This window comes from Sparus aurata, chromosome 7 (genome assembly GCF_900880675.1).
Source record: "Sparus aurata chromosome 7, fSpaAur1.1, whole genome shotgun sequence".
Lineage (NCBI taxonomy): Eukaryota > Metazoa > Chordata > Actinopteri > Spariformes > Sparidae > Sparus > Sparus aurata.
In genome coordinates this window covers 18013012-18038495 of record NC_044193.1, presented here as the reverse complement: position 1 = coordinate 18038495, position 25484 = coordinate 18013012, and the positions used below count along the sequence as shown (strand labels likewise).

The following is a 25484-nucleotide window of genomic DNA, read 5'->3' as shown; positions in this document are numbered from 1 at the left end:
TCTTGGTCAGTCGTCCACCCAATGTCGAGAAGAAAGAAGCAAAACAAAGTTGGTGGAGGTGGGCAAGTACAGGTGTATGCCTAATCAGCTTAGTACACCAGTTGCAAGAAAAATACACTTTCTAACATCAAAGTATGCAAAGATTTTCTGATAGACACAGAAAAGAATAGTATGAACCAGATTATAATCAGAACATGGCACCTTTAAGCAGAGCTGCGATAATAAGCATCGTTATGATGTCACTAGGTGGTATCGTTATCGTGTTTAAACCTGCCTTGTAAGAAAATAGCAGTGTGCAGCTCCTGATAAAGAGGCGGGCAGGCGTCAGATGCTTTATTGGCTGCTTTCATTTTGAAAGATAAGGTGGCGATGGAGTGTGTGAACAGTAAACTGCACAGCAAACTCCCTGGTTATCAAACTAAACAGCTACATATCAAATGTGTCTTCCTCCCACTCCCAACCAAAACCTCACCATCCTCTCCCACCCTGAATTGGCCCGTCACCCCCTTATCCTCTGCACTCTCTCCCCATCGTCCCCCTGCATGCCATCCTTCTTGACCTCCTTGCTGCACCCATTTCTGCCAGTTAAACATCAGCACTAACTACTCCCAACTACTCATTCATAATTCTTCTCTGATTTGAGCTATCGTTGCAGAGGAAGACACTGAGGAGAGGACACACAGAGAGCCCAAAACACACACAGCCAGGGCTTAGTAGTAGAGAATAGCTGACCGCTGACGTAGTTTAATGTAGCTAAGGCATAGCTGTGTGGGGGAAACGAGCCCCATTAACAGAGAGCAGAGCTGGCTGACTAGATGCAGCTGTGCTCGGCTGAGCCTGATCACAGGCAGGTTGATTGATTGCAATCACCTGCAAGGCAGTGCGTAGAGCAGAAGAGCCGATCAACAAGAGAAAAAGAAAAGAAAGGCATGTTCATATGAAGTGGAAATTACCCATCGGGTCTTGGATTAGAGAGTGAGTGTCAGGGGGAGAGCAAGTGAACTCCGGATATGATCCGGAGCGAGCCAGGAGAGAGTAATGGCCAATAATAAAAGCACATGTTTTAATGTCTCGTGGTTTGACTCAACCTTTCGGATTAGCATTTATCTTAGAACGGCGGATGAAAAATACTAAACATGGTCTTTCAGAGAGGCGTGAGAATGAGAGGAACGAAGGAGAAGTTGGGCGGAGATGCTGCCAAAAAAATCATCTAGGCTGGTAAAACTGCCAACAGCTGCAAGTTTAGTGAGTGCTAGAGAACTCAAAACACACCTGTATGATGTAGACGATAAAAGAATGACAGGGAGAGGCCTAAAATAAGATCCCAGAATTTGCCTTTATCAATGTGGTTGGTCAAGTGTGTTTATTTACTATAGCCAAGAAACCAGACCGTAAGAATTGACAGTGTTACTTTTAAAGCGTCGCTTGACCCTAATTTCTCAAGTACAACTATTTAGTTTTGAGGCAGAAATTTTAATCAGCAAAGAAAGATCTTCATTGACTGATTCTTTATGCCTAAAAATAAATAAATAAACAAACTCTTCAACTTTAAAGGACAACACAAGTTCACTGTTTGACTTTGTTTATGTGTGGCGGACCCTGCCACCTTTCTAGCTTCAAACAATGTTTTGGGGACTTTATTTTCCTCGAGAACAGCTTGTTTACTCAGTTATGGAAAAAATAGATATTTCTTGGATAGATTTTTTGTATTATTAGAGTAAAATTCTGAGTTTGAATTTCTTCTCCAAAACAACATAGTGCCCCTTTCGCTTATCTAGGCATCTAGCCTTGCTGATAGTTTTGGTTCAATTTGTGCTAATATCAACCAGATATCAGTCTGTGTGTCAGCCGAGCAATAAAACAGAGACAAATAAAACTGTGTTTGTTTCGATGGCAACATTTTCAGTGACAGTGTCCAAGTCAGTCTGGATAATCGCAACATGCTGCGAACGGTGTTTCATGGGGTCTATTTTGAGCTGTGTGGATCATCCAGAGTATCAACATGATTTGTCAAAGCTGTGAACATATAATGAAATTCCGTGTGCCTCTTTTGCTTTGGAATGTCAGCACAAATCTCAGAGATAGAGATCTATAGAACTGGGGAGATAATACCAAAACTATCCGAGGGGGCAGATAACAATTGGGGTAGGCAAGATTTTTGTTTATTTTTATTTGAGCGAACCAACCCTTTAAAGGCAGATCAAACTCTACAGCATGTTGGGCCCCTTTCACAGCCTTTTACTGTACATGGGCTGAATAGTGGCCCATAAAGGTCAAGTGGCCGGTGGTGTGTTGCATCTGCCTCGTGGCGTAGCTCCAGCAGAAGGGTGGGGGGGGGGGGGGGGGGGGGGGGGGGGGTGAGGTGTGACGAGGGAGAGATTGTATATCTCCATGTACAGAGATGAGGAGTGAGGTGAGGTACGCTGAGGTAAACAGCCAAAGTGGAATAAGATGATGAGAAAAAGCTGGCCCGGAGTGGAAAACCTCTCACAGCAGGCAAAACAACAAAAGATTGATTCTAAACGAAAAAGAGCGATGACATTTAGGAGCCAACTCTCTGTCTCCGCTGAGTGAATAACTGACATGAGTAGAGAAAGAGAGAAAACAGTTAAAAGACAGCCAATTGGCAGAGGCAGAGGTACACGCGTAGTGATTCTTGCATATTTCACACACTGCACACCGGATGATTGCCCATGATTGTTGATTCCTGATGACAGCTACGTCCCAAAAAAAAAAAACGCAAGAGCCTCATCACAAGGGTTTTCTTCGTTCAGTATGCAAATGCAATAACAGAGGGAACAGTTTGTAACTTTCCCACAGAAATGGACGTATGATAAATTGGCAAACGCAATTACAATGGGATGTACCCCTGAGAATGCAGAGAGGCGGACTGGGATTGTTTGTACAATATATGTAGGCAGGAGGTCACTGCTGAATGATGTGCCACTAATGTCCTCCTCCTGCAGCTGCTGGATCAGGGGACCCACGCAGCGTTTCTTAGTACAACCGTGGGGTCCGAGTATTTGAAAAACTACAAGAAACCGCAATGGGCAGTTTGGTTTTACCAGGTGGAAGTATTATAAATTATTTGGTTTTATGCAAAATGAGGAGGATTTCAACAGAGAGCAAAGCCAGAATCCCTCACAGAGGCCTTAGAAACATAGCAAGAAGCCAACAGCCTGATTCCTAGAAATCACACACAAGAAATATCTTGTTCCCGATTGCATGATACAGTCTGCCTGCCAGAGATTCTTGCATCCCATTTTTCCCAGCAGTTTTTTTCACAATGCGGTTGTTGCAGTAATAACATGTATGTGTAGCGATCCAGTGCTAAATTCTGAATTTTCTCCTCGTCAGAAGGCGTATGTTACAGAGCGCACATGCTCAGCTTGCTCATGTTACAGTCTAAAAAAGTGCTGTTGCCACCTTGTGCTGAAATGCAAAACAGCAGCTTGTCATCCAATGTGGTAAGTAAGACATTGATGGGGCGTGAAATTGTAAAGCAAACGGAAGGATCAGTGAACTTTAAATCACTTAGAGCCAAGTGAGCTTTATCCCTAACAAGAGGTAAGAACTGAGCGGTGGCAAAGAATCAAGCTAAACCTTAAGGTAGAGTATTTCTTTATTGATAATATTTGTCTTATACTGTATTTATATCCAACCACATTTTCATATCAGGCTTCAAACCTTTACCTCTTGACCCATTATACTTTAAGACAACAGTATATTCTTATGATTTGATCCAAACTTAGCTGAAAAAAATATTATGGCACAAGCGTGACAGTTCAGCGTCAGCATTTAGTAGATGCACACCTCCACCAATGATACAGCATATAGGTAATAGCTACATCAAACAATTTTTTATAGTACAGATGGTCTGATGTGAACACACAGGAAAGTACAGTATATAACAGGCAACTTGATATTAAAGTTACAGTATGCCAAATAGAGGTAAAGGCTTTAAATGAAAAATGCACATTTTGGTTGATCAAAAAGGCTGTGACATAAGAGACGTCGTTTGGAAAATAAATAATGATCCCCATTGAAGAACATAGAGTGGATGATGTATGTACATATAAGGATATTTTATATACTTCTGACCCGAACAAAAGAGACCTTTTTGTGTTTCATAACAATTTGTAAGAAAAGAGATTATTCAGCTGAGTAAACCTGATGAACTCATGAAATATCACCTCCCCTTACAGTAGGGTTTATTATCTAACAGGAGTGATAATGGAATTTTATCAAAAGTAAACTGTTTAAATCAAGGTCATTATTATATGTGAAACAAGCAGGTATGGATAAAAGGTCCTTTGTACAGTCATGTGGTCAGTAAGCTGAGTGTATAAGACAAAAAAAAAAAACTTCTGACGTAAGCGACAAGACAGACACTATGGTAACCGACATGCATGGACATCCTCTCTCATTCTGTACACCTGTCCCAGGTACAGAGAGAGCTGTTCAAACTCACACCTCTGATGTGTGTGCATGTTTAGAGCTCCGTCGTGAGCTGCCCTCCACTCTGGATGATCCTCATGATGGTCTGGACCACCTCTGATGTGGTGCCCTGACCCCCAATATCAGCTGTGTGCAACTGCAAGAAACAAAAAAAACAAGAATCACCAAATGCCATTAAAATCTGGGATTGCATCTTATTCTATTTGTACGGGTGTTTTTCATTTTTTCTCAAGTGTCTGTACACAAAATGTTTTTAAGTACATATTTCAGCAAACCAGGAACCAGGCTGCCTTGGATGATAAGCAGACCAGGTCTTAAAATACACTCTAGGACTGTAATTAATGCCAATGCCACACAGTGTAAATGAGATTCCATACCGTGTAGCACTTCATAAGAGCTTTGTGACATTGAAAGGACACAAAGCGGCTTTGTGTGAATGTACTGTGATGCCCACTAGGATGCGTGCCAAACCTGCCACCAGGTTCTCTAAGCCTCAGTCTCAGAACAATGACCAGTGAGCTTCATGGCAGAGAGGCAGGTGAGGAGAGAGGCCTTTCAGTGACGGAAGACTTACCCTGGTTTCATTCATGGTTTTGAGGACTGCATGTCGGATCATTGTTGCGTGGTCATAAAGCCTGGAGAAGTTAAAGGAGAAAGATTTTTTTTTTTTTTTAAGTATATTTTTTTGGCCTTTGGCTTTTATTGGCAGAACAGCTGAAGATATGACAGGTAACATGTTGAGAGAGAGGGGGAGTGACACAAAATTCTAACTGATTACTGTTTACAGTCTGTCCTAACCCCAGTAAGGATTAAAAAAAGAACTTTCCGCTCAAACTAGACTTTCTTCATCACTAAAACTAGAGTTTTTAGAAAGCTGCCTGGTTCTGTCAACTGACTGCACTTTTCATGTGATTTCAGTTAATTCAATTCAGTTAATTTAATTTATAAATTTGTTTCTTCTTCTTGATATTCCATAAATCATAAATTGTAGTTGATTGAATAAAACCCAGAATTCCCCCCCGCCCTTTTTGTCATTTGTCCTCAGCACACACACAAAAACAAAATATGAACTGTGGACTTGGAGACTCATTACGCCCCTAGTCTCAACATTACCTCTCAGATAGAAACACAAGTATTTTATCTGAAAAAGCTTACTTAAGGTGGTCCAGCATCATGCAGCTGGCCAGCAGCATGGCAGTGGGGTTCGCAATGTTCTTGCCTGCAATACTCTTCCCTGTGTTCCTTGTGGCCTGAAAGACACAGTAAGGAAGAGACCAAACTTTCAGTCAAAATATACCAGACAGACATAATTTGGTTATTTTTCATTCATCAGGAAACAGAGGGGACGGTGTCCAACTAACTGTGAAACCGCCAAATACTCACCGTTTCAAAAACAGCATAGGCGTTGCCATAATTAGCCCCAGGCACGAGGCCAGGCCCACCCACCAGGCCTGCACACACGTTGCTCACAACGTTCCCATACAGATTGGGCATCACCATCACATCAAACTGATGGGGCTTGGACACCAGCTAAAAACACAAACAGACAAGGCGGCAGGTAAATCATTCGGGAAGGCATTATTTAGAAACTTTACCAAAGTCGAGAGGTGTGTCATCTAATTTTTTTTTCACCTGCATGGTTGTGTTGTCCACGATCATGCTGTCAAATGTGATGTCTGGGTAACCGGAGGCCACTTCTCTGCAACACTGCAGGAACAAGCCATCACCGAGTTTCCTGTTGGAGCAGAGAGGGAACACTCAACATTTCCAGCACTAACAAACTCACAGCATTACATAAGGCTCGGGAGGACAGACTTGCATTATACAGTTACGTCAGAGTAACTCACATGATGTTGGCCTTGTGTACAGCAGTGACCCTACGACGGCCTTTCTCTCTGGCCAATTTGAAGGCATAGTCAGCGATCCTGAGGGAGTTGTTCCTAGTGATGATCTTGAGACTCTCCACTACCCCTGATACACTCTGAAGCAAGACAGGGTGAAGGGTGACTGAATCATGACAACTTAAGTTCAGGTGCTTGCTGTTAATAATGCGGTAACACTGTTCTGAGTCATTTGTGAAGTTGCATTCATTTGTAACTGTGCAGAAGAGACGGATCCCTCTTCTGTGTAAATGATAATATCAGTCAAAATTGTACATCAAGGTAGAAAGAAGCCTTTTGCAAATTGCATACTGTTTTAAAAGTTTATATACAGTTATTATTTCATGAGGTGGATCTGTAACATGTATTTTAAGCCTCACCAATCACTTATCTCTCACTTTACTGGGTCAGAATTTGTACTGAGCATCCAAGGAAACCCTTGGGATACTTTGAAACATGTTGTCATGTAAATAGTTGTTGAAGAATGTTTCACAGTAATTGTAAAATAATATCCTCTCTTGTTTTTATTTTCTAGCCAATAACCAGCTGGTGAGGCTGAAAATACACGTACACAAAAATGGAATTAAAAATGCATTTAGCTGCAAGGGCCAAACTTAAAAAAACATAAACAATGAAAGTAGAACCATATGGAATAAGGATCCTTTTGTAATGTTCCCACAGAATTGGACACATGACAAATTGGCCAGTGCAATTACAATGAGATGTGCCCTTGAGACTGCAAAGAGAAGCAGACAGGGATTGTTCAAGGTCAGTGCTGAATGATGTGCCAATAATGTCCTCCTCCTGCAGCCGCTGGCCCAGAGGGACTGGGCAGTGTCTTCTCAATATGACTGTGGGGTCAGAGTATTTTAAAAACTAGAAGAAACAGTGATAAAAATTGTTTGGTATTACCAGGTGGGACTATAATAAATGAGAGCAAAGCCAAAATCCTTCACATCATTCTTAGAAACAGAGCCTGAAGCTTATAGACCTTGATTCCTAGAAATCACATAAAAAGTCCAACAAATATCTTCCCAATTGTGTGATAAAATCTGCCTGCCAGATATTCAAGGAATGTACAAAATGCTGACAATGAAGCACAAATTGCCTAACTCAACGTCCGGTGAATTCAACAGAAGTTTTCACATTTTTTTCAAGAAAATACTGGACATGAACTGGGAGGTCCTAGGTGAATTAATATGGAATGAATATACGATAAATAATCGCTGTACGTTAAAAGATGGGAAGTACTTCACTCCCATTTTAAAAGAGAAGAAGTTGTGAAGAATGAGAGACATGAAGAATAAAGAGGTGTCTGAGGGTGCATGTGTTTCAGTAGACAATCGAACTGATTATGTTGTGCTGTCTGACCTCGTGCTCCAGACTGCTGTACTCTCCCTCTGTGTTCTCCCTGATGATCATGATGTCAATGTTCTTGTGGCGAGTCTGAACTCCAGGGAGGGACTGGCAGTGCATCACATTCGCATAGAGGTCTAAGCTTGTGCTTTTGATACACACACGGAACAGGAAAGGTGGGGACGGGGTCAGGAAAAACAATGGGTCAACTGACAATTCCAGACACAAAGGATCAAATTATGTAAAAAATGTAAGCTATGTGAGGAAAGAGAGGCCTCATCAAAGAAACTGAATATTGCATTATGACTCTTACCGGAGGAGATTGTTCCTGGATTTGACAGATGGCGCCATGGTATGTTTGGTTTCTATGTTACCTGTCAGGAGTACGTTAAAGTTACATTTTGGTGTCATAGTCTTATTTTGAAATTAATTATGCTCAGCTTTTCATATTTGCTTCATATATTTGCTTACCTTTGAGGGCAATTCCATTACGACGGATGGCAGTGATGGCATTATTCATGTCATCGTCAGTCTCCAGAGCAGAGTTGACATTCACCACCTCAAAGTCCACTGGAACACAGCTGAACCTACAGTATGAATACAAACCACATGATGAGGCACTGATCTGTAGTCAGCACTTTGAACATGGTTTAGTTTTAAGTTTAACCAACCTGAAAACCTCTCTGACATGGTTCAGCAGCTCTGGACCAATTCCATCTCCAGGTATGAGGGTCACAGTGTGTCTGCCTCCATACTTTGCAGGAGGCGGCTGTAACAGTTGCATTTATACATAATTAACAATACTGAACTTAAAGAAAAACACTGGGGCCACTGCAAGATTTAACCCCACTACAAATCACATGTGTGTTTGACATTCAGATTATGATGTGTTAGGGGTGGTCAATATAATCTACCAATACTGGTCTATCTTTTGTTTTATCAAAATTTGCATTATGTTGTTTGGTACACCCCAAATATTAACCAATAAACTGTTTTGAGGGAGATTATAATGCAGAAAGATATGCTGTAATTTATAATAATTACATTCCCAGTGAAGTTTACAGTTTCAGTGCACTGATGTCATTTTAGACAGTAAAGTCAATTGTTGAACTGTAAAACACCCTACCTCCATTACATATCTTTGTCACAAGTGTTTGATATTCACCAATATAATCATACTGGAATATCTTTCTCCTTAATATTAGTATATCGGCCCCTAAAATAGAGTTACAGTCGGGCTTTTAGTTTGATTATGTAGCCAAAAAAGTATACAATTCAAAATCTCCCAAGCGGAAGATGAACAAAACAGATTTCCCAAATGGCCTCTGGTGGCCATCACTTAATAATATGGAGTAATGTAAAATTAGATTATTTTTTTTTATTGCACATTTTCTGAATAAATTCAGATTTTATAACAAGGTGAAATGAAAAATATATATTATCAGCCTTGAGGGTAGGAAATCTTTATAGAACATTTGGAATTATTTAGTATATATTGACAATACAAATAATCTTTAGTTACTGGGCTAGAAAATGCAAAATCCCCAGTACAGGTCTATGAGGGCAAAGCAACAAGGAGGTATGTTTGTGAGGGTAATGTTAAGCATTAGAATTTAACGGTGTTATTTAGAACTAGGCAATATATCACAACTGCTGTGAATGAATAACATTTTTTGAGATGAGTTGAAAAAATGTATTATTTTTGTTCGACATGTGTTATGACATGAGCTTACTGGTACTGTGATGTATACTTATATTAACAGCAGGTGTTCTGGTACGTTGTAAAAGATTTTCTTTTTCCACACCACACAGCAGAAAAGGTAATATTCTTTCTTGTATGTGAATTGTGAAGCGATGCACTGTAGTTCAGAAATGATATCAGAGTACAATACTTACTATATTTTCTCCCTGTTGTTGAAGATGGACAGCAAGGAAAAGCAGAAGGACAAGATTGAGTTTGACAGCTACATCCAGGCAAGTGAGTACAGATAAGTTTTCCTCCCCCAAGAGTGTGAAAATATAGATACAATAAACAGCAGTCTCAGATAAGTAGGCAACCACTGCCAAGAGTGCCCAAAAGCCACAAAGCCTGCAAATGAACAGTTTATGATAAGCAGTGATTTATGTCATCACTAGTACCATCTATAAACTAATTCAGTGTCACAGTATCAAATCCTCAAAACCACATCTATTAATTCTGATGAGCTTGAAACCCACAGAGAAAATCTGATTCACTTACTGTAAGTAAGGTCTTATTCCTGTGACTCGTCAGAGTTGTTCCAAATACCTGAAATACAAAATAAACATATAGTTTAGAGTGTGTTTGTGAATGGATTTAATAACCAGAGGAGCTCAACTTTAAAACAGCCAACTTCATCTCATTCTGTCCCTGTCTACAGTTAGGAGGTGGAAGAAGCCTGCTAGCTTGCCAGTTCATCTGTATGACAATAACCACATGACCTTGCGCTCAGATAATATAATGTACTTTAATACGGAGCCACACAACAACGACCACAAGCGACGTGACAAAAGCGGAGTGTGTTGTCTTACTTTAACCGTATTCCCAAGGCGTCCACCCCAGAAGGGATTTATGATTTTAGACATCGAGAGCACAGCACTGTGGGCAGCCATCTTGATGGTGAAGCAAGTAGTCGCGTGCACGAGGAGGAGCAGTTGTGCTCGCTCCATATTTTTTAAATTTATTATTATTCATTTTTTTTTTGGTCAATTGAAATATTTATTTATTCATTAATGGATTAATGGGTTTCGTGGGAATTCTAAGGAAAAACAGATGTGATGTATTTCATATATTTCACCATAATAGAAATTAACGTGAGGTAGTCATGTGATCATCCCCGCGCAGACTCAGTAGGCACAGACTGGGGGTTGGTAATATATCCGGAAGACAGGTGGGATAAGCCGAACATTTTCCATGCCTGTTTAAAGCGGAATATTAAGAGTTTTGCAAATGGTCGACTGAGCATTTGGCTGCAGTATGTCTTCTCATTAAAGGCTGCTTTATACCAGAAGAGCCTCCATGAGGAAACAGCGCAAGAAATAGTCAGAAGTCCCGGGTGGCAAGAGCAACAGCTCTTCTTTACCGTTCATTACATCATAGCAAAGGGGCAAGAAAAGGCAATACTCGCCTGAAACTACGGTAAGACATTCTCATTTGAAGTACATACAAGTGTAAGAATATATCGTCAAAGGAGTTGTCACTGTTATCTTGTCTTTGCAGCTGTTTAGTTTCACGTCTTCTTATTAGACGTCATGTCTGCAGAGCCATCTTACTCGACCACTGTAACAAACTCAAAGCTTTCTGTTTAAGATGTCGTCCTGAACTTTGAATGAAATGAGCCCAAAGTCACTGTGTTGCCAACGTAGGGATTTTAGTGGTAAAATGTACGTTATTGTTCACGGGTTGTTCTTTTTTTGTGTGTGAAAGAGTGCCCACTCCCTAAATGGTGACTTTACATGATCAACTGTTAAAAGCTATATACAAATGTACACAAGTAATGATATTGTATAATAACTTGTTTTGAAAATGCTTGAAATTAAATGTTCTTTAATATGGTATTTGTTTATTCATCTCCTTCACTGTACTGTTTATGTACCCATTGTGTGTCCTGTCTTTTAAAACGTCAGTTATTATAAATTCAAAATTAAAACATTTAAAAATGTTTTGAAAAACTGAACTAAACTTCAAACCCCCCTAATGTTGCTCTTTATTATTGGTCTCTCTCCAGGTTTATGACACTGTGAAACATGAGATTAACAGGTTGGTTTTATATATATATATATATATAAATCCATATTTCTTACATCCCAGTGTGAGCTTGTTAGTTTGCAGGTAGTATCATGTGTCTTGAGTAAACTGTCATGCCCTGTTTCTCTGGGCAGGCCCTCTTAGAGCCGTGGCTGTGCTGCTGTTAGTCGGGCTCACTTGGCTTCTAGCAAACACTTTATTTGGAGGGGAAAGTGGTTCATCCGTGCGGCATTTCTTCAGCGGTAAGAAAAATACTTCTGGAGTCATTGATTCATTAAGAGACAGACAACTACATATATGTGTATGTGTGTTCGAGGAATTGGGAAGTTTCTCTGTTTTTATATAATTGAAAATGTATTATCTTTAGGTTGTTTACTGTTTGTTTAGCAAAACAAGCAATTATAAGGCATCGCTAAGGGCTTTGTGAGACAGTGATGACATTTTTGAGAAAAATGCCAGACTAATTGATAAAGACAAGTTTCTGGTTTAATCATGATTGATGGACCACCAGTGTATACAATGATCAAACAAAGAGTTAAAGTTATGGGATTAATGCTGTGTATTTTGTTTTAGGTTCCAGTGAGGAGCCAACACCTGGTAAGTAGAGGAAACTGTATATAATGACTACGTTCCTGTCAGATATAATCATGATAATGCTGAATCTTTATTACCGCTAACTAATGTATCATATTTTAGCTGAATCCCGCCCTCGGAGGTATAAATGTGGACTCTCAGCTCCGTGTCCCCCAAAACATTTGGCTTTCCGTCTGGTGTCTGGCGCTGCCAACGTCATTGGACCCAAAATCTGCCTGGAGGACAAGATGTGAGATTCAGTGCTTTCCAGTTCCTTTCATCTATGTCTTTGTCTCCTGTGCTGTCTCTTTTCTTTCTTTTTTTTTGTTTGGGTTTCACGCTCTGTTCTTTTTTCCCTTTCTGCTGTCACAACCAGGCCTCCGAGTCTGTCTGTGGAGCTGAATGCAAGTATTCTTTTCATTCTGTCTGTCCCCCATTTCTTTGTTTTTTGTCTGTAGTCTTGGTCCTGTTCTATATGTTGTTGTTTTTGTAAGTGCCAGGTAGAGTATATATGTTTAGAGCTTGATTTGTTTCCGCAAGGCAAAGAAGTGTTCTTCTAGAGTGTTTCAGTGAATGCTTCAACCTCTTGTGTTTCTGTCTCACAGGTTGGTGAGCAGTGTGAAGAACAACGTTGGCAGAGGACTAAACATAGCTTTGGTAAATGGTAAGAGCGTCATCCTCCACCTTTTAACCTGTCTGTACTGCAGTCATATTTAAAGCTCCTGGTAACTGATGTTATTTTCAACATCTGACTGGTGTTTTTTTGCTCCAGGGGTGACAGGAGAGCTCTTGGACACAAAGAACTTTGACATGTGGGCAGGAGGTAATAAAAACCAGACACTAATGTAGAGTATGTATTTCCCATCTGGTACATATGGCTTAGTATATCTAAGCTATAATCCCCAGTGCGTAGCTCATTTGATGTTTGTTCTCAGATGTTTCTGACCTGTTGAAGTTTCTCCGGCCGATCCATGAAGGAACACTTGTGTTTGTGGCCTCATATGATGATCCAGCTACAAAGTAAGAACACCCCTCTTTTTTTTCTTTTCTAATAATCAGGGGACACTGCTACAGAGGATTGCATTTTGGGACAACCACTTTTATAAACCATCAGCTGATGCTTAATATTTCACTTTCTATCACCTTTCATAGCACATTTCAACTTTATATACTCCACATGTGTAAGAATCAGTAAACATATTGATTTATTGAATCGTCTTCAAATTCTCACATGTGATAAAAAAAAAATATTTTTTGCCACAACTTGGAGTTACACCAGCAGTTACGAGACTATTTATCTACCTACTATTTTCCACCTCAGACTATTAGCCAAAGTTAAGCCGTATCTGGCCCACAAAGATTTTGAAACAGTCATACATGCATTCGTAACAACTCAGCTTGATTAATGCAGCTCTCTGTATGTGGATCTGAATCAGTCAGCTCTTCATAGATTACAGCAAAATGCTGCTGCTCGGCTTTTAACCAAGACCAGGAAACATGAGCACATCACTCCAGTTTTAGCCTCACTCCACTGGCTTCCTGTCTGCTTCAGGATTGATTTTAAGATGTTATTGTTTGTTTTTTAAGGTTTTAAATGGCTTTGCACCTTCTATTTTAAGTGAGCTCCTACATGCTCACTCTGCGGTTAAAGCTTTGAGGCCGTCCTATCAGATGGTTCTAAATGTTCCCAGAGCCAAACTCCAAAGCAGAGGTGGCCAAGCGTTTTTGGTGGCTGCTCCTAAATGATGGAACAGTTTGCCTTTAGATTCTTGAGCTTGTGAAGCACTTTGGTTAACTTTTGGTTTTGGTTTAAATGTGCTATAGAAACAAACTTGACCTTGACCCTCCAGGCCTCCCTGGAAAACCACTTCTCCAAAACACATTAACGCACGCTGCCTGACTACACTGAGTGCTTCATTGCTCTCGCTGGCTCGCCGGGAGATATGTGTGAGCAGTGACTGAACCACTTTCAATAATCAATCTAGCGTTTTTTCTATTAAATACATAAATGAACAACTCTATTATGTGAAGGAGTGGAAATTACTCATTACAGCTACTCAAATTACTGTGTTCAGTCTTTTATGAGTATTATCAGAGGTGGATTTGACCACTGAGCCTTTGATTAAAGGCCTGCTATTGTTATAGTGCTTTGTGCTGACGTAACTCACTGCTGTCGAGCTAGCATGTTAGGATTTGGACACTCTTGCTGTAATTTGCTTCTATTCTTGTGAGACTAGCACACTGGTTCATTTGTTATTGAAGCCTTGCTGCCTTTCTGCTAAGAGCATGGGCATGATTATAAATCCCTCCCTGTTACCATCAATGGTATCATGGCTTGTCATGGTTGTAAAGTGGTTAAACCTCCTTGTTGAACCAGAAAATGCCGTTGAGATGTTGTTAAAGCCCAGGAAGAGCTCACTGAGAAATGGTAATGGCCTGCATGTAATTTCAATAAAATCTAACCGAGGTTAAGCACATGCATTAACCTATAACCCTCTTGTTTAGGAGACCAGCCAAGCCATGTAAATAACATTAACCTGCTGCTGTATCCTCACTTCTGGTAACAGAATGAACGACGAGTCCCGGCGACTGTTTGAGGAACTTGGGAGCACGGCAGTGAAGGAGCTTGCCTTTCGAGACAGCTGGGTGTTTGTTGGAGCTAAGGGCATTGAGAACAAGAGTCCCTTTGAGCAGGTATGTTACTGTTTTTAGTAAAGCTGAACAGTGGCTAAGAATTTATCTACAGTTTACTGTTTACAGATGCAGTGTAAAAAAGTTATTTAAAAAAAGCATCCTCCCTGTTTCATCATATAAAGTGCAGCACAAAAAGATTCTCCAGGTAATATTATGAAGACTTGCTGCTTACAGTTAGAATGATATCATGGTAGATGCAGTTACGTGATATCCAATAGATAAAGGAGAGGATACACCCACAGTATGTACTGAAATCACAAGAGGGCTGTCCACACCAAGAACGATCACTGTAACAGTATCTATAACAATAACGATGTGAGCATCCACACTGATGGACAACTTTCTGTCAATTGTATTCATGCTTTTGGCCCAGCCAATAATGGGAATTAATGGACTACGTAGAGGCCAGCCTGCGGAGGGTTGCCTCTGCTGAGCTTACCCACCTTTTTGAAATCCAACAGGGCTACTCACTGAGACATACTCCAATTACAGAGTGTGTTGGCACTAGCAAATGTGTCAAACATTTCAGTTTCAGACCGTGGAAAAGTGATTCACACCAGTGTATACATATTTAGTGTTAACAGTTTGCGTGTTGATGTTCAAACAACAGGATTTCCCCACATTATAAAAACTACAGAATGCAGTTTTATTAAGCTTTTCTACAAAGTATTATAGGATCAGAAAGGAAATACATAGTATCTGGGAGGAGATATGATGGATCTGGAAGCAAACGCTAGGCTAGATAAGGTGATCATGATGAATTTCCTTTTATAGGGGTTAATCATAGGTATCCTCACGAGTGACTTGAAAAAGCCTTAATTTTATGATTTTGCATCTTAACAAAACGTTATATAAAGTGATTCAAGTATTTTTTGGTGCCATTTTATGAGTTGTATTCATAGATTTTTTTATTATCTGAATATTATTGTGAATTGCAGGATAATCATGACAAAAAAAATGTATATTGTGCAAGACTAACTTACAATCCTGGCTATAGACGTTGCTGATTTTCCTTCTTTTCAAGCTTGTGCTTTTTTTTAAATTATGTTGCATGGTAATGCAATTAAAAAAGGGCGGTTTGGAAACTTCTAGGGTTTGACACATTAATGGGCTCATATGAGAGTCAGAAAATTATGAGTCTCATAACTTGTAGTATACTTTGGAAAGCTTCTATTGCCTTTACCCATACAAATGATCTATGACCATGAGGGTAAATTGTTTTTTGTTCAGCTCTCTGTATTCATCATCAAGCAGCTACTATGCACTGAGAAGCTGATCCCAGTGCTGTTTTTTCAGTTCTGTTTGCCTGTGCTTGTTCCCATTAGCGCATGAAGAACAGTAAGAGCAGCAACAAGTATGAAGGTTGGCCCGAGTCTCTGGAGATGGATGGCTGTATTCCCCTACGGGCACCACTGGAAGGATAACTGTGCCTGATACTCTCTCACATTCAGTACAGTAACAAATGGAACAGCAGCAGTGGAAAAGACTTTTAAAGAGCTGGTAAAGGAGCAAAAACATCCAAGATCTTAACTACAAAAAAACACTTTTATCCCCCCCCCTCCCTCGTGGCAGAGGCCTAAGCTGACTGTAAAGATTGACCAGGGACTTGATTTATTTAAAATTGCTGGAACCTGTCAAGGATTTGTCAAATAAGCGTTGTGAGCCGCTTTCGAGCTGAAATAATGTTTTTAGGGAGAAGGAAAATGTTTGTTTGGTTCAGGGGAACTTGAGAGGCCAAATGTTTGACAACCAAAGTGTAACAGCAACTTGTGAATGACTACAGCTGGAGTAGGTCTTCCAAAGCCATTGTCGGAAAAGGATGTATTTCCTCCCTGTAAGCCTGCCTGTAGGGTGTCAATTTTCTTGAGCAAGAGGAATATGAGGCGTCTGCTATTTGCACGACATTGGATGTTAAGCAGGCAAAAGAGAGAAAAAAAAAACAGTTGGGCAGGGCGTTACAGGATGCAATTGGTTTCACATTAGGGCTTTGGGAAACCTAATCCATGCCAGTATAGGAAAAATATCTAGGGTACGTTAGTAGTTTAAATACCCTATTAATCACAAGGTCTGTGGGCAGATTTTATATTTAAATGCGTTTAATATATTTTCATCGTGTGGTATATATTTCTGTGAAATTGTTATGCTTAGTGTTCGATGCCATTGTTTCCTTTGAACTTGATGCACTCCGATTATTGCTTGCCACATGTTTACATTTCTTTAGTTGAATTTAGCCTCGAGCTTTTTCCGTTGATGATGCTATTTATTTTTTATCTCACTCATAGTGTGGATTCACTATAACACCCACCATGTTTTCAATGTTTTTCTCAGGCCTGCAAGCATCTTTCACTGAGTGCTTTGTTTTAAGGAATCAACATAAAAGTGTGTGGTTGTGTGTGTATTTTTTTTTTTTATTCTAAACGTTGAGTGTGTCTTCTTACAAATCTCACATGTAGGAAATGCATACAAATAAAAACATTATTTTATATGTGTGTGTTAGAAATCCATTTTAGCTTTTTTTTCCCCTCCAAGTGTAAAGATTTTTCTACAAGGCATTAGAGTCTTTATATTGTGACAACAATGCTAATAAATAAAAATCCAAACACTACTCTGGTATTTTCTTAACTCCATGGGTTCCTCTGATGAAGTCAACTTGCCTGTTGGAAGAAATGCACCAGAGGGCGACAAAAGTCCAAGTCTCACTGGGGTTACTCAGTTCATCCTGCTCAAGGCATTTGCTTCACTTAGCAGATGTCGTGGTGGGATAAACACTGCGGACTGAAGGTGGAAGATTTCAGGTCCGACGGTGAATTCAGCCACAGAATAGAATCTAGTTGAAGGTTGAATCGACGGTCTGTAACGTAATGATGACAACCACGATCAGTGTCATTGTTCCGTTGAGATGTGTTATGGGCCCTTCAAGTGTCGTTGGAAAAAGTCGGGAATTCGTGTAGTTTGTATTTATATTTTAAATGAGTCCAGTGTAGTTAAAGCTGCACTGTGTGGAATACAATAACTGAATAAATATACCAGCCTCAATGGATAAAATAATTTACTTTCTAGCTTCAAACGATCCTCTGGGGACCTTGTTTTCCTCTGAGAACAGCTTTTTTTTTATTCAGTTGTGGGAAAATAACATTTACATAAATAACATTTATAATTACCTCATTAATATTGTCAACATTAACATTCTGAGTTTGAATTTCTTCTCCAAAACTATGTAGTGCTCCTTAAAGGGATGTGGGTTATGTGACAGTTATTGAGGTAGAATATTGATTTAGTTTAATGCCAAGATTATTATCTAGGCTCCATCATCATCATAAGTGCTATTATGTGGGCCAAATTTCATATTCAATTAAAGTTAAAGATGAGATCCACATCATTACTTCCACCTGTGGTACTAAATTGTCACTGCAGCTTTTTCTATGTACATTATGAGCAATGGATAATAATTAAAGAGCTTCTATAGCACTAGAAAAACTTTTTTATTAAGATTAAAAAAAAAAAAAAAGATTTTATGCATATAGTTAAACATGCTGACCAATTGTAAAAAAGTAACAAAGTACATTTAACGAAGTACACTACTGAAGTAAAATTGGGATGTACCTGTACTTGAGTATTTCCATTCTATGTTACTTTATGTGTACCGCTCTACATATCAGACAAATATTATACTTTTTATACCCTTGGTACAGTATATGCATACAATTAGATATATGTGTAGATAACTTTTACCTCTACTTATGATACTTAAGTACATTTGATATCAGATGCTTTAAGACTTTAATTGAGGTACTATTTGTACGGGTGACTTTCTTACTTTTACTCAAGTGTGACTTTTGGGTACATCTTACAACACTGTATGAATTAAACTATTCATAGAATATTACCATGGTTAAATAAATGAAAATAAATGTTAATATGAAATAATAACAATAACAATAATAACAGTAAAATGTGATTTAAAATATATAGAAAATATAGTAAAAAAGATCTCAATAGCTCTTCCCCTAATGTAACATGCACGAATTGTATCTACACTGATTTAATATTTTCTCTTCCTGGTTAAATAAAAAAATCAAACCACAGCAACCATAACAAGTTTTTTTTTTATTTTTTATTGTCACAGCAAAAAAAACCCAAAACGGTTAAAATGCTCGTTTGTTGTTGAACTGCTAAAGGTTACGAGCGGCACTTGAATGCAGCACCAGACTCACGTAACAACAGGCCTCGTACATGAACGCGCGTCAGCAGCGCCCTCTGGCGGCGCAGTGAGCTCACTGTCGGTGTCCGTCGTCCTCAGGATGATGAAGAGCCCGCGAGCAGGCAGAACGCGCACCGCACACACGAGAACCTGCTGAAGGCCGTCGGAGTCGTGCGTTGTAAATTATGTACATAAGTTCCTGATATTATTCGGGTTCACATGAATGGCCGGCCGCACAACTTGGAGCCTTTAAACCGAGAAGCGAGCGTGGAAATCTGTACACCGGCGGCAAACACCGTCTGGACTGGAACACGTACACCAGGAGCTCTGTGCCTGGACTCACACGGACCGAGACTCGACGGCTCCGCTGGGGATTCTCGACTCGACAGCACCGCGGCGAGCGGACCCCATACACAGAGAGACACATTTTGTAAAGCTTGTTTTTTTTTCCTTTCTCTCTTTTTTTTTGTAAATGTATTTTTTCAGCGGATGTAGAATATTTTTTGTAGGCAGAAAGCCCAGTGTAAATCTCGTGTAATAACGTTTGTACAAAGCTAAATGAATATAACAGAATACCAGTGAGTTAGCTAGCTATCGGCGCAGAGGGGCTCGGGTTTTTAAAAATAAATATATCGCTGGACCGACGAGCTACGATGCTGCATCTGGGTGAGTAACGTTAATGTTTGTTGTTACATTCAGTTGCAAAGGCAAATAGTAACGTACGTATCTCCAGGACAATGCTGCTCAATGAGAGATTATTGTTCTTATTTTATCCCGTCTGTTTTGAGCATTTTGGGTAACGTTATCCCTCCTCTCCTATGGCTGCTTAATACCTTTAAATAAATCATCCTGTGTACAAACACTTGGGTGCAGACCTGCAGGGGGGCGAGCTTACAGGCCCCTCGGACACCAACTCTCCAGCCCCTTTATGTTTGGTGATTAAATGCCATTAAACGCCAGGAGGTTGGGCGGCTTTTTGATTTGAGCTGGTGTCAGTCGTCTCAGTCCCTGTGCTGTCCCTCTTTCCCTCCCTCGCCCTGTGTGGTGATCGTACTTTGTGTCTTTCACCGTTTGCATGGCGTTTCTGGAGTCAGCTGAGCTGCCGGCTGGCCAATAGCTGCCCCCCTTGCAGCTTGCACATCCAGGCATCACTTTGTGTGTATATATGCTGCTGTAGCCTATAAATAACAGACATATTTCTTCAGAGCGTCTGTCACATCATCATGGGCTTATTTTGCTTTGAGCAATTTTTCACAATGAATGTGTAAAAATCATCCCCAGAAACTCAATCACAGGTTCAGTGTGTTGGATTTATATATGATCTATAACACCGAGCGTCCCCCATCTGCTTCTCCTGTATGGATATTTTACAGGTATACGTCGAAACTTTGCACCTGAGCCATGGCGATGCACTAAGTCATGAGGGAGGATGCTTCCTCTCCCCCTAAAAATGCTGAAATCAACACTTTGCTGATCTCTCCATCAGTCCAGAGGCCATTCGCATGAGCAGAAAGGAGCTCAGCTGTCGATATGAGCTGCAGGAGTAGTAAAGCCACTTTAGCAACATGTAATCCTGATTCATCATTGGCTGATTAAGGAGCCTTTCTCTCACCTGGATTAGAGGAATCCTTTGGTATGGGACGGCTCTGCTCGCTGAGAGAAGTGAAAGAGAACAAAAAAGGGGGGTTAGATAACACATATTCTCTCTGTCTGTGTCTCTCCCTCCCTCCCGCTGAACAGTACTGTGTGTGTGCTACCTACACTCCACTCTCCCATGCTTGACCTGGATTGGACAAAAGTCCTTGTTGTGTTTTTCAGCCTTGAGTTTTCCCTAATGGGACGAGAACAATAATTGTGTGTTTGATTCCAGTGGCCAGCGTTGGATATTTTTCATCAGATTTTGGAAAAAACGTCAGAAGACGCGCATGGAACCGACATGTGCTGAAGCCACTCGTGCAGTCATTGAGGAGAAGGAGTAGTTTTAATTAACTCTGACATTGTCTTTTTCTTGCTCAGTTGCACTCACACACTGATCTTAAATTACTGTGCTGGGTTCAGATGAATGATGTTTTTATTTAGGGTTATTTTCAAGATCTGCTCATTAATAAATTACCTTGTGAGCTCAATGTGTAGTGCTCTCTCTCCCTCAGCTGTATACATTGCATAGCACTTGTCTTGAACATTTTAATTTATTATAATAGTGCCACACAGTCACAGTCTGAGTTTGAGTCCCTCCTGTGTTCCACACAACAGCAGCAGACAACGTCGGCTCTTTGAGGGTTTACACCTGACACTTCAGGTGATGTATCGTCATGTGACTTGGCTCATGACAGTAGCCTTGCCTGTTAGACACGACCTAACTGAACAAGCACGGCCTTTGTTTTTACCTGCTTAACTGTGGTTCACAGCTGAGCTGCACAGTTCCGATGTAGACCCGTGATCCAGAAGAGTTGATGCTTGGAATGGAGTCCATTAGAATTTTGGCCAGCAGCTCTCAGACCTTGTGTTCCCTCTTCCCTGTCTCCCCACATCACTCAGCCTCCACCTCCCCTTTAAATCTCTGTGGGACTAATGCTGAACTGGAGAAAAGGACTGGTTCGATTTGAGTGTTGCATTAATCATTGGTGGAAAAGCTGTTGTTCCAGACAGGTATTGGTTTGGATTCGATCATCAGGACTGTGGGGGAACTCCACTGCTAGATCAGCGAAATACAACACCATTTATTCATTCTTCTCTCAGTTCCCAATCTCTAATCGAGTGTCTGTATCAGATTAACCTCCCCGTCTGGCATGTCAAAGCTCAATCAGTATAATCAACAAAGTGATAATATGCAAAGTAGTGTAGCCAGCAGCTGATGCAGGAGCATTATTTAAAGACTGCAACACATGCATACTTTTGATGAGGTGCTCTCATAACTTAACACTTGAATTACACCTGACAATGCACCTGTACTAACTGGTTTCTGACTGTGTTTCTCTATACATTTTCTAAATAATTTCTCTGAATAATTTAGCCAAAGTTAAAAGAAGCACAGGAAACAGTACAAACTGAGTACAAGTCTATCTATTAGTACAGCTGATATTGAATTATTGAGTATTTTATGGATTGTTTGAAACCGTCAATCACACTCTTCAACAACCAAATAGTATTTTAAATGCCGCTGAAATGTGTTGCTCTTTGCATCATGCATTATGGACATTGCGCTTGGTCCAACAAAACATTTTTAAAAGCTAATGAATAACATGGAAAACAATATACAACGTAAAACAAATCACAAGGCTACTAAAAGGAGCTTTCATGTTTTGTTGATTCTGGCCGCCCCTGTGGACAAAAGTGGAACTGCGTGGATCTAGACCTGGCTACCACATGCATTTGTTTTGAAAGCGAGTATTAGTATCACTATTCTCTCTTTTAAATACAGTTTTTGGCAGGATGCATGACATTGTAGCGATTATCTGTTTTTGTGGCTGTGTACGATTAATGACTCTAAAATGATAAACTTAGTTTTAGTGCTGGACTGTAGCACCAGATTACGGAACAGCTTTTTTCCTCCGGCTGTGAGATCCCTTAATTCATTTTCAGCACTTCATGCCTCATTCAACCTAGATAAGTGGGTTCCAAACCTGCTGACAGACATTTAAAATAACTACAATAACTATAGGAAAAAAAACCCATTCTTCTTGTTGATGGTCTCCTTTGCTTATCTAGGTCAAATGGTGGCATCAGTATTAAATAACCAATGAAAAGTTCCTGTTAATACATAATTAACAAAATACAAATTTTAACCGGCTAGTATTTCTGCTGCAGACTGGTGAGGGCAGCCGCGTTTATTTGTAAAGCTCGACCAATGTATCAGCCAGCCAGTATAATTCCCCAATATTAGACAGCAACATATTACTGTCGGGGTAATTTATAAATTTCACTTCAGAGGAAAATTTACTGTTTCATTGCATTGATGTAAGTTTTGACAAAGAAGTTTACTGTTACACTGTAAATCCTCCCGCCTCCGTTTCCAATCTATCCGTTACACAAGAGTTTGATAACGAAATCTGAGGGATCATCGCTTATCTATATATTTTGTGTATATGAGAACACCAGCCGATACATCACTATCTAGATTTTTTCTTTCCCCAGTATCAGTAGTGGCATCACCCACAGCAATCGAGTTATATCAGTCGGGCTCTGTTTAATTGAGTCGACTAATTCTCCACTAATTGCACATCTTAGAACTGATGCTGCTTACGAGTTTGCAATTTAATGTATAGTTATGTTAGTTAAGTTGATTTAATGCAACAGACCTTGTTCATTTAAAGTTTTAAAAAATGCTGACCTTTTTAAAATTGGTCCAAGTTTACTGAGCCACCACAAGAACAATTTTGCTGAGTAACAAAAACTAGTAAAAAAAAAAAAAAAAAAACCCAGAAGAAGTCCATCGAAATGTCTTTAATGTCCCTGGGTAAGACCTTCATATTGTTTGTTTTTTTGTCCAACCAATGGTCTAAAACCAACATACATGCAAGTGACGCAATCACATAAGACGCAAAGGTTGCAAATCTGATGATTGAGAAGCAATAATTGCAGAAGATGTGGCATTTTTGTTGAAAAGAAAAGTTAATAACCATGAATCGATTGACAAAATAGTCGATAATATATGTTTGGTTGATTGCCCGATTGATTTTACTTTACTTAGAGTACTTAGTGCAGTTAGAGCGTTAAAAACTCACTCCGCTCCCCCTGAGCCCACTGCGCCCAGTCTCACTGTGACACTGGACATAGCAACGGAAACTATTCCTAGGCTAATGTAAACGCCTCATGTTCTCAACCATTTCTAACCTCTAAAAGCATTCCTCCACTTCCTCTCCTCTTCCTCTCTTCTTCATCCTCTCTCCTCTCCTCTCCTCTCCTCTCCTCTCCTCTCCTCTCCTCTCCTCTCCTCTCCACGCACAACTGTAGGTGCTTTTGTCCGGGTCAAAAATTTAGCTATAGTCACTGCTTTCATTCACACAAACATTGGCACATATTTTATCAGGCAAAATCCCCCCCAGCCCCCTTTTTGTCTGTGCCACCCCCCTCTCTTTATCTCTCTCTTGTTCTCTTTCACACACACATTTTTCCCACCCCTTCTACTAGCCGGCCCCCCTCGCTCCATCTCTCCTTCCCTCTCTCTCGCTCTCTCTGTTTGAAACTCTGCTGTCCGCCTGCTCCCACCAACTACAATCCCTTCCTGTCCCCCTCGCCACTTTTTATTCACTCTTTTCATCTGCACGTCCCCCTCGATTGCAAAAAAACAGCGCTGTCTGTGCGCGCACACACACAGAGACCCCCGGCTCTTCCTTTGTCTGCCTGCCTAATTTTCCAGCAGCAGTTTGGTTCCAGGGGATTAATGTGTATATCCCCATGAAGTAGGGATGAAAAAAAAAAGTGCAGTGGGCAGATAGGGTCGCAGTGTATTTGTTGTGTTTGAAGTTATAGATCGTGTAGGGGATGCAAGACTGGTGTGTGCACTTTTGTTTGTCTTTGGCTTTTTTTGCTCTGTGTCTCAAAACTTTTGAGCGCAGATGCCAAAAAAGTTTCTCACAAAAACAAACCTTTGCCTTCAGTGTTTTTTGAGAAGAGGATAGAAATCACATCTTTGGCAGTCATGAAGCAAAGGTGTCAAAATGATTTTCACTGCACATTTCAGACGTGATTAGGCAGCTGCAGGTGTTCTCTCCATGCAGGAGCCTCACAGAAGCCTGGAGGGCAGGCGGAGTGCAGCACGTCAGATGTTCGGTTCTCATGTACTCCAGCGCTGATAGAAAAAATTATCAGACAGTGATTCTGACGTGTGAACTCGATATTTTTCTGCACGCTGGAGTCGTCAGAAAAGATGTTCGCCGCTTCAAGCTACAACTTTGATTTCGTTATCTTTAACTTTGGTGTACCACTTTTGCCCACATGGGCAGTTGCTTGGTCAATTTGGCTGGTGTCAGGAAATTCCTTTCAGCATTCTTTCATTGAAAGGGGACATGCGGTTTGGGTGCGAGAGAGGGTTTGCTTTGGATGTGTGTGTGTTTTTGTCTGTGTATAAAAGATAGAACGAGTGTGAGAGGCACAGAGAGAGAATGAAAGAGTGAAACACAATTGTTTGTTCAAGCCTGCTTGTGTGTGTCTTATATCTGTATCTGTGTGTGTGTGTGTGTGTGTGTGTGTGTGTGTGTCTATGTCTATGTGTGTGTGTGTATGTGTTTGGAAGAGGAGACTGGGCGGGTGTGAGAGACAGTGATGGGGTTGAACGTGTTTGATGTACTGTGATAACTCTGTCCGGTATGTGGCTTTCATGGGAACTCCTTGCCCTGGGGACATGGGCGAATAAGCTCCTGTTTAAAGGGCAACTTCCCTCTCTTTATCGCCTGTTGTTTTTCCCCCCTTTATGTCCCCCACATCCTGTTAGCCTTCACCTTTTTTAGTCTCACTGTAAGCTACAGTATGAAGTACAATGTGGCCTAATCCAGGTCAGTTCTCTTTAGTTGTGGTCACTGTGAAGTTAGATAAGTCATATGTTCTCTTTCTGAAA

At 40.4% G+C, this 25484-nt stretch overlaps 3 protein-coding genes across 8 annotated transcripts in view; 2 read left to right on the top strand and 1 right to left on the bottom strand.

The window, feature by feature from the left end:
• Positions 1-3604: 3604 nt before the first annotated feature.
• Positions 3605-10401, bottom strand: idh3g (isocitrate dehydrogenase (NAD(+)) 3 non-catalytic subunit gamma). The gene is made up of 13 exons (XM_030423034.1): positions 10245-10401; positions 9934-9981; positions 9591-9602; positions 8366-8463; positions 8166-8281; positions 8008-8068; positions 7710-7842; positions 6306-6439; positions 6091-6193; positions 5842-5988; positions 5614-5708; positions 5033-5093; positions 3605-4594 (listed from the first exon to the last, which is right to left on the bottom strand). The coding sequence occupies exons 1-13, from the start codon at positions 10380-10382 to the stop codon at positions 4493-4495; spliced, it is 1248 nt and encodes a 415-aa protein (XP_030278894.1). The 5' UTR covers positions 10383-10401; the 3' UTR covers positions 3605-4492.
• A 133-nt stretch (positions 10402-10534) lies between these two features.
• fam3a (FAM3 metabolism regulating signaling molecule A) lies at positions 10535-17332 on the top strand. The gene is made up of 10 exons (XM_030423035.1): positions 10535-10851; positions 11441-11472; positions 11595-11702; positions 12034-12057; positions 12157-12283; positions 12639-12697; positions 12806-12856; positions 12969-13053; positions 14601-14727; positions 16053-17332. The coding sequence occupies exons 2-10, from the start codon at positions 11460-11462 to the stop codon at positions 16149-16151; spliced, it is 693 nt and encodes a 230-aa protein (XP_030278895.1). The 5' UTR covers positions 10535-10851; positions 11441-11459; the 3' UTR covers positions 16152-17332.
• A 1669-nt stretch (positions 17333-19001) lies between these two features.
• The window catches only part of wnk3 (WNK lysine deficient protein kinase 3), a 45655-nt gene continuing 39172 nt past the window's right edge, over positions 19002-25484 (top strand). For all 6 annotated transcript variants that reach the window (XM_030422365.1, XM_030422364.1, XM_030422363.1 and 3 more), the window contains exon 1: positions 19002-19594. The gene's annotated coding sequence lies outside the window, so the exon portion shown is untranslated. The remainder of the gene's footprint in view (positions 19595-25484) is intronic.

Excerpts from the sequence above, each read along its gene's own strand:
- idh3g (XM_030423034.1), bottom strand. The coding sequence starts at position 10,382 with ATGGAGCGAGCACAACTGCTCCTCCTCGTGCACGCGACTACTTGCTTC. Across the intron at positions 5,709-5,841 it reads CCTATGCTGTTTTTGAAACG|GCCACAAGGAACACAGGGAA; the intron begins GTGAGTATTTGG and ends TGTGTCTTTCAG. Across the intron at positions 4,595-5,032 it reads AAACCATGAATGAAACCAGG|TTGCACACAGCTGATATTGG; the intron begins GTAAGTCTTCCG and ends TGTTTCTTGCAG.
- fam3a (XM_030423035.1), top strand. Across the intron at positions 11,703-12,033 it reads CGTGCGGCATTTCTTCAGCG|GTTCCAGTGAGGAGCCAACA; the intron begins GTAAGAAAAATA and ends ATTTTGTTTTAG. Across the intron at positions 14,728-16,052 it reads ACAAGAGTCCCTTTGAGCAG|CGCATGAAGAACAGTAAGAG; the intron begins GTATGTTACTGT and ends TGTTCCCATTAG.